At 40.2% G+C, this 9,010-nt stretch overlaps 1 protein-coding gene across 1 annotated transcript; it reads right to left on the bottom strand.

The window, feature by feature from the left end:
• Positions 1 to 1,121: 1,121 nt before the first annotated feature.
• Positions 1,122 to 7,805, bottom strand: LOC146960911 (sodium- and chloride-dependent neutral and basic amino acid transporter B(0+)-like). The gene is made up of 12 exons (XM_085771945.1): positions 7,773 to 7,805; positions 6,504 to 6,628; positions 6,238 to 6,370; positions 5,218 to 5,358; positions 4,994 to 5,129; positions 4,233 to 4,325; positions 3,956 to 4,081; positions 3,727 to 3,845; positions 3,338 to 3,437; positions 2,275 to 2,384; positions 2,010 to 2,177; positions 1,122 to 1,313 (listed from the first exon to the last, which is right to left on the bottom strand). The coding sequence occupies exons 1-12, from the start codon at positions 7,803 to 7,805 to the stop codon at positions 1,152 to 1,154; spliced, it is 1,446 nt and encodes a 481-aa protein (XP_085628071.1). The 3' UTR covers positions 1,122 to 1,151.
• Between the last annotated feature and the right edge of the window lie 1,205 nt (positions 7,806 to 9,010).

Genomic DNA, 9,010 nt, shown 5'->3' with positions numbered 1-9,010 from the left:
TTTTCGCCCATGGGAAGTATGACTTCCTTGGAAGAAGAAGAAAGAAAGAAAGAAGAAGAAGAAGAAGAAGAAGAAGAAGAAGAAGAAGAAGAATTCCTAGGAATACAATAGTGTCCTGGCAGCTGCGCTGCCCGGACCCTAAAGAAGAAGAAGAAGAAGAAGAAGAATTCCTAGGAATACAATAGTGTCCCGGCAGCTTAGCTGCCCGGACCCTAATAACAAATGAAATGGAGGGGAAAAAAACAGGAGGTAAAGAGATAGGCAAATTTTAGGGGAGAAAAATATCAGATGGGATATTTAATTATGTAAATTGGATCAGAAGTTCCTCATTGTAATAATAAACTCATGTCATGGGTCCACATATTAATAAATATATCTTTATGGACTCTATGTTGGGTCCATTGTGATGTTTCAAGCACTTATTCCCAGAATATTTTTTAGGACATTTAGGACACGACCAACATATGTGGGTCTCCAGTTTTTATTCAAGTTTGTTTTGCCAAATTTAGCCATATTTTTGTTTTTCATTCTTATTGATTTCCATTTATTTTATGCCAGTACATCAATTCATCTCATGCTGCTTTTGTACAGACAGTGTTTATTGTTTTCCACATAATTGCTCAAATAATGAGTTAAAAACAGCTGCAAGAACAACTGAAATGACTTCACATATACAGTAGATGTGCGAATAACAAGAGAAAAACTTCACAAATGTTGTTGTTGAGCTTTAGTCACATGTTTAGCATACAGTAAATAAACCTGGTTGTTATTCAGTGTTTTACTTTTTAAAAAATCCACATTAAGTCTAAATAATAAGAATAAGAAGTTATTTAGTGCAGAATATCTGAATAAGAAACGGTGGCTTAAATAAGTAATGAATCAGAAATCGTTTAATTACTGGTAAAAAAAATAAACATTTTTGATGAAATAATAACAAATGAATCTAACGGTCTATTATGTGATGTATCTGATCAATAAACTGAATCAGACAAGTCCCTTTAACATGACAACATCTTCTCATTTCTGTCACTGTAATACACACACAGCAAACCAGGTCAAAAACCACTGACAGCACCTTTAACTTCGGTGTTCACAGAGGAAAGAAACGGACAGGTAAGCATAAACAACAACAACAACAACAAAAAGATGCATCACAGCCACGAGTTAGCGATTACATTTAAATCCACATTTACTTGTGGTCTGGTTTCCTGGTTCTTCCTGTGGCGGCAGCGTTCCTCGGAGTAGCGTGTTCCTCGGTGGACGTCCAGGTAGGGACGCCACTCTTCAGACGGAGAACACAACGACTTGAGACGCTGTCAGAGAAAAAGGCAAAGATTAAAGGGATAGTTCACCCAAAATTCAAATTGCACTCATTATCTACTCACCCTCATGTCGACTAAGGGCTGGGAGAAGTTTCAGAGTCCTCCGTGCCTTCTCAGAGTTAGAGCGGGGCTCCGTGCAGCACTGCATGTCCATATGACGGTTGCAAATGGATACCAACTGTCTTCGTAACAAAAAGACACACCAAAAAACATCCAAATACCTCCATGCTGCTCGTATGTAATGTCCCTCCTGTATTGAAGCCCTGAAATGCGAAATTGTTCTGAAAAAAATTAAATAAGTCTATTTTTCAAGCTTGTTTGTAGCGGAAGCTCCTCTTCCTGGTCCGTCCAAATCGTGCGAGATTTGGCTTCAATACAAGACTGACATTACATACGAGCAGCATGGAGGTATTTGGATGTTTTTTGGTGTGTCTTTTTGTTACGAAGACAGTTGGTATCCATTTGCAACCGTTATATGGACATGCACTGCTACGCCGTGACCCCCTGTAACTCAGAGAAGGCACAGAGGACTCAGAAACTTCTCCCAGCCCTTAGTCCACATGAGGGTGAGTAGATAATGAGTGCAATTTGAATTTTGGGTGAACTATTCTTTTAAAGAGGATTGTGAAGATGAGTCTTTGTCATATTACATACATATATTGTAGCTACAGAAACAATCGGTCTCACCTTCCAGGCGTTTCCCTTTGCTCTCATCAGTTTATACACGGCGACAACAGGAATCCACATCAGGATGAAGGCGACCATGCACCAGCCCAGAGCCAGGCCCCAGTCTGGGAGCGCCACCGGTCCGTAGCAGGGCCGATCGAAGGTCACCACCGACCAGACCAGGATCGTCTGTAGATCAGACAGAGGTATCACGATGTGGCGTGACCTCCTAACCTGTAAAAACGTCTTCTAACACAACACAGACTGAATGTTTTCTCAAACTCACCACGATGATGCAGGGGCTGATGAAGAACCAACATGCTCGCCACCAGAACCAGAAGGCGAAGCTCTTCTTCCCCAGCATCATCTCGATGTCCTTGATGAAACGGTTTCCTCCTGAGAAGCACAAGATCAACAGCTGCAGATCCAGGCTTTTCTCTGTCTAGTAGTACATGTACTTACATTTTTTTTAATTAGCACTTAATCTTTTTTTTTCGATAACCTGGGATTTAATAATTGTAATCTCTTCTTTCGATTAATTGAAGTGTATGATGTTGTTGCATTGTATTGATGTTGGTTTATGCCTATGTGACCTGTTGACTGTGAAGCACTTTGGTGCTTGGTGACTGGTGCTTAAACTTTTACTCTACTACATTTAAAAGTAAAAAAATATACTTTTACTCTGTTACTTTGACGTTTGCCACCTCGTTACAAATTAAAATAGAAATATAATTAATCATCAAAGGATTATCTGGAATGGGCGAGAAGAACAACGTGTTGTACTCTCGCGAAGATTAGAGGTAACGCAGTTAACGTTGATGAGGAAGACGCGGAAGACGTTACCACAGGAGGCACTTTTTTATGTTCTTAGGCAGACACCAGACACTTGATTCCCCTCACTCTGCATGTTTGCTCAGGTGTTTTTTTGTTTTATCAAACCACATCTATTTAATTCACCTGAAAGTCACAACCTGTCGAAACGTTGTGCTTTCATTAAAACTACATTGCAAGTTAAGACAGTGTGCAGGAGCTTCCTTTGATTTAATTCACCTGAAAGTGAAATAAAGAGAACAAGGGGAGAACCATTTTTGGTTGTTTTGCTTCTGTTCATGCGTACTACAAAAATACTTTACTTGTACTTTTGATACTTAAGTACATTTAATGTGAGCGACTTTAAGACTTTTACTCAACTGACTTTCTTATGGGTGACTTAAACTTTTACCAAAGTCATTTTCAGTTATGGTACTTTTACTTTTACTTAGTTGTTTTTTTCAAGTACGTTATACACCTCTGACACACACACACACACACACCATGTGTCCAGTTAGTTCATTAGTTGTTATATTTACCGTATATGTAGCAGATACCAACGATCTCCAAGAGAGCCAAGAACAGCAGCACCCAGGTGGCAACGAACTGGTCGATCAGAGTCACCCAGTATATTCCTGCCTGTAGAAACACACACGCACACGCACACGCACACGCACACACACACACACATTCACACACATGTGGGATGAAGCAGGTCGACTGAAGAGCTTTGGGCCAAGAGGGAGAGATCTCATACTGGACAGAGATGCTCCACGATTCGGCATTTTTGTACACTGTTCTTCTTCTTGTAATAAACTCTTTTTGAATGCAAGAAAAGACGTGTCGGCGGTGATCCCTTCTCTTCATCAACACATCAATATACCACAGAACCTCTGTCAGACTACGGTAACGCTCAGGCAGCTTTTACCTGTGTGACACATGGGAGACCGAGGAGATAGAGGACGGCACACGTTGATATCGTCAGTAAACCGCGTTTGGACTTGAAGACGTTTGGGAAGGCGTCCACCAGGCAGGTGGTGATCACCTCTAACCACCAGAGGAAGTGATTAAAGCACACAACAATCAATTAAAAATTAAAAATAAAAAACAGCAGTGATGAAGATGAGGATGTTTTGCAAGTAAAACCAACTTCTCACCAATTCCTGCAAACTGAGAGTCCAGACCGACGGTGAGCAGCATGAAGAAGAACAACACAGACCACAGAGGGGAGATGGGAAGTTTAGACAAAGCATCTGGATATGCAATAAAAGCCAGGCCAAACCCTGCAGGAAGAAGAGAAAAAAAGAAGCAAAAACATCAGGAAGTGGAAGTCGTCCATGTCTCCACTCAGATAATTGATGCCCACATAGTGTATGTGTGTGTGTGTGTGTATGTGTTTGTGTGTGTGTGTGTGTGTGTGTGTGTGTGTCTGACCTTCCTTCACAACCTGTCCAACAGGGACGTTGTAGACGTGAGCCATGTGGCCCAAAATGGAAAATATGGCAAAACCTGCAACCACGCTGGTGCCTAGAGAGAGATAGAGATCATTCAATGTGATTAGTAACCTGTGGATAATGTGTTTAAAGGGGTATTATGCAACTGAAGGAGGAAACACTTGCAGGCATGCAGGTACATAAAAATGTATGAACTTCTACGCTACGGAGGCTCATGGGATTTCTTGGTTTCCCTCATCAAACTCATCAAATACACAATCCAACAACTCCAAAACGCTCTGGTGGACAAGTTGTGACCTGCACATTCACCACGCTATGAGATACTAACAGAACGTTACCAGACAGAGTTGTTTTAGAGGGAAATGCAGAGACTGCTTGGTGAAAAACTGTCCCTGAAGGCAACGCGCATCAGCGGTTTTGCATGAATTTACCTCTAAAACAACTCTGTCTGGTAACGTTCTGTTATTATCTCATAGCGTGGTGAATGTGCAGGTCACAACTTGTCCACCAGAGCGTTTTGGAGTTGTTGGATTGTGTATTTGATGAGTTTGATGAGGGAAACCAAGAAATCCCATTAGCCTCCGTATAGCGTAGCTCTGAGCAACTCTGCTCCGCCGTTCTAAAAATAGCTTGCACCGACAATTAAAGGTATAACAAACCTACTGCTATGACTATAGGGATTATGGCAATGGGCCAATTTCCCAAAATGTTGAACTATCCCTTTAAATAATTTGCTCCCACCTGCATTAGTGAGCGTCACTACAAATGAGTCTTTGAACATGTTGTTGTTGAAGTTGTTGTAGGAAGCGAGTGTCAGGACTCCGCCCCAGCCGATAGACAGAGAGTAGCAAGTCTGAGTTGCTGCATCTCTCCAAATCTAAAACAAAACAAACAAAACACACAAAACTGATCAGACCAACTCCTCATGTTGCATTAAAACAAAGCAAAAGACTCTGGTTTCCTACCTGTGAATCAGCCAGTTTGGACAGATCAGACTGGGAACCGATGTAGAACTCTATCCCGTCTCTGGCGCCCTCTAGTGTCGCTCCTCTGACCAGCAGGATGAAAATCACCACGTACGGAAAAGTGGCTGTGAAATACACGACCTGCAGAGACGGAGGCCAAGATGAGACAGTGATGAAAGAAATTATATTCCCTCTTTTGTTTTGTTTTTTCTTTGGTGTCAAGAGAAAATTTGGTAACACTTTATAATAAGTACACACTATTAAGCATTAGTTAAGCATTAATAAATACTGAATTCTTCATTTATAACGCATTAATACTCATGTAGTTTATAAATACAGTTAGTGCTTATCAATGATGAGTAAAACATTTTTAACTGTGTTTATAAACTACATACTAATGAGTATTCATGTGTTATAAATGATGAATTCAGTATTTAATGCTTAACTAATGTCCTACTTATTATAAAGTGTTACCGTACATTTTAAAATGTTATTAGCTCTGAGTTTTATCTGTTTCATTTCTTTTTTTTTTTTTTTTTACTGTATATTGTACATTGTTTCTGTATTTTAATTTTGCTGAATTTATGTAAGCGTATTTTAGCATCTGTAAAAGCGCGTTACAAATAATATTCTTTTATTATATTTATTAATTTATTTATTTATTAGGGCCTGTCAAGGTTCATGTGCTTTCCATCTACCTCTGCTCTTTTTCTGCTTGTGTTTGATATTTAAACAAATGTCCAGTCAAAAAGTTAATTGTCCCAAAAATATGATAACAATATGAATATGCGCTGCTTATTTTGTTTTCAGCTACACACTGACACTGTTTACTGCTGCTGACTCAGGTTGTGTTTATCATCTATAATCTGTCAGAGTGAGTCTCGTTGCAGTAGATCCAGGCCTGATGTGCTGCAGGTCGACCTTATATGTTACTTTCAGGCTCTTAGAGAAGCTGCACAGACCGATGTGATAAAGGCAAGCTGGTGTTTACGGGTTGACGATGATGGGCTGCTGACGTACTTTCCCTGACGACTTGATGCCTCTGATGAGCGCTGCAGTGACGAGCAGGGAGCTCAGCAGCAGACACAGGGCCAGGTGCCAAACCACCGGCCCTGTTTCATCCAGACCACTGGATCTCTGCAGAGCCACAAGACTGAGGAGGAGGAGGAGGAGGAGGAGGAGGAGGAGGAGGAGACACATCAGATGCTGCAGTATGACAAGTGTGTGCACATTTCTCCTCTGTGTGTGTGTATGTGTGTGTGTGTGTGTGTGTGTGTGATTCTTACTCCCAATACTTCTCACTCGGACTCTGGATTGAAACTGCGTTACGGTCAAATGTAGGACAAGTGATGTTTTCCTGAGTCCAGTTGGAAACTAAAACACCAAACAAAGAGAAAAAAAAAACATCAGTCTGTGAAGCACAAGTTTGATCTGATCTGAAGTGGTTTGGCACTGAGCTGCTCTTCACATAGTTTATCATCTTTCATTAGCATCAGATTTAGTCACACAGGGCTGCTTTCTGCTTTCTGGTTTCATGCTGCACCACTGTTTGAGAAAGTCAAGGTTTCAAAACTACTAATATTTTTTTGTCATACTGATCCTGCTGCAGTGTGACAGGTTTCACCTCAACTCCACTCAAAGTTACTGTAAATAATGGCAATTAAATGCAAGTACTGTAAAAAGCCAACACGTCATCAATACACCTGTAGAAACACGTTTATTTCAATCTGCTTTGTGTCCACAGACAGCTAACAGCTAAGTGTTACCTATCATGTTGGGGGAAATGACTGTTCAGCACTTCAACATGTTTTCATTGCATACAATTTAGACCATATGTAGGTAATAACTCAATAAACCCACACATTCCCATTGATAAAAAAAAAAAAAAAAAAGGTTTTGCGCAATAAACTCCAGAGTGTAAACACAGGAGTGGACACACTTGTGCTTTCTCTCCTTTGTGTATTAACACTGAAATAACTGAATCAATAGTATAGCATTATATTAAGGCGAGACACGGCAGGCAAAAACATCGTTTTTTCATGCACTTATCAATTTTGAGATTTTGGGCTATTTTGCTTCCATAACATGTCTTCTTTCAGACTAATACAAAAAAATAGTCTAAAATACACATTATGGGTGTTTATTTTACTTCACTTTGACTGGTGTCGCCTGTAGATTTCTCCTAAATTCACCAGAACTGAGCGTTCTATCGCGGAGCGAGCCGCGTCTGTTCAGACTCCTGTCATATCAGGTATCGCTGTGAAGCTCTCTCTCTCTCTCTCTATCTCTCCCTCTCTCTCTCCTGCACTAATGTGTCGGTTCCAAAAATGGTCATTTCCTTTGTACCAGCAACGAATTGTAAAAGTACGAGGGAGGGTCTCATTGGCTGGTGTCGTTTTCCGACAGCGTGATTCGTTTAGAAGCATCACGTGATGCGCTCTGAACAGCGGAGGGACTTTTAAAAACGGGGAAAGGAAATCGATTTAAATCCTCACGTAAAATAAAACAGCAACTCTCACTTGCTAGACAACAAAAGACACAGCACAGAAACTCACCGAGCCATAAGATCCCTTTACAAATTGCGTCATCGCGGAAGCTGTCACCCGTAAAAAACGAGTGTTTGCCGCCGGAGACCAGCGCGATACACAGCGGTGGCTTTTTTTTTTTTTTTTTTTTTTTACACATCAGACGTCTGAATGAACTGATCCGAGATTTAATATGTCCCTGCGCTGGTACAGGGCTTAAAATGAGCATCGATCCTCAGAATCACGTGTTGTGCAGTAGTTTACTTCTCAGTGACAGAGGTGAAACGGATGTGACACTGACATGGGCCAGAGATGATTTTTAGCCAGACAGAGAGAAACTGAAAACATTGGTTGTCATACAGATGAGCCCAACTAGGCTACACCTAAAGTGTTTCTTATTTTTACTTTTATTTTTATTTATTTATTTTTTTTCTCTGACCTACTGGCCCACACACCTTAAAATTCACAGTGGCCAGACACTCTTGTTTCCAGTAACAATTGGCTCTATGCACAGCTCTACTTCCTGAACTTCAGGCAGCTCCTTTGTTTCCTGTGTTACATTATTGGACAAACTGATTAATCCAGGTGTGTCTGAGTAGTCACATTGGTCAGACACACCTGGATTAATCAGTTTGTCCAATAATGTAACACAGGAAACAAAGGAGCTGCCTGAAGTTCAGGAAGTAGAGCTGTGCATAGAGCCAATTTGTGGAATTTTTGCAATAGAATCTTTAAAGGCCGTTTTCTCAAAATGAGCTTTTTCTTATACTCTGGACCCGAAATCTCCAGTTCAGCAGCACTTACAGACACCAAACCTTCCAGTTGTATTCCTGCCTATATTCTGAAGGTTTTTACAGAGGGGATTGTTGATATATCATTCACAGCCTCATTTATACAACAATTTATACCTAAAAACAGGGCGAAATTTGATTTTTTAGGGCTGGTGACAGTATTTTCTCATTTACAAAGTGATAAAAAGAAATATTCAAAATCCCCTCTGTAAAAACTTTTGACTTTGATATGTCAACAAAATAAAACAAGAATTTTGAAAGTGGCTTTATCCAATCTTCAGATTTCGGGTCTGGAAATGTACACAAATTCACGCATATTTAATTATATAATGTCTAATTTCCATATGTAAGCATAATATTTAAGAAAACATGTAATACAAAAAATAATTGTCTCAATCTAAGTAATAAACATAGAAAGTTTCATGGCAATAGCTGTTAGTTAAATTTTTTACCCTATTCACCTGGGGTGTCTCGCCT

This window comes from Trachurus japonicus, unplaced genomic scaffold (assembly GCF_045865225.1).
Source record: "Trachurus japonicus isolate A0001 unplaced genomic scaffold, Traja_1.0 AP029843.1".
NCBI lineage: Eukaryota > Metazoa > Chordata > Actinopteri > Carangiformes > Carangidae > Trachurus > Trachurus japonicus.
Note: the sequence above shows the minus strand (reverse complement) of the source record. Positions and strands in the feature narration are given on the sequence as shown.

Coding starts and splice junctions, on each gene's coding strand:
- LOC146960911 (XM_085771945.1), bottom strand. CDS start 7,805: ATGACGCAATTTGTAAAGGGATCTTATGGCTCG. Junction 5,359..6,237: donor GCATCAAGTCGTCAGGGAAA/GTACGTCAGCAG, acceptor CCGTCTCTGCAG/GTCGTGTATTTCACAGCCAC. Junction 5,130..5,217: donor CCAAACTGGCTGATTCACAG/GTAGGAAACCAG, acceptor GTTTTGTTTTAG/ATTTGGAGAGATGCAGCAAC.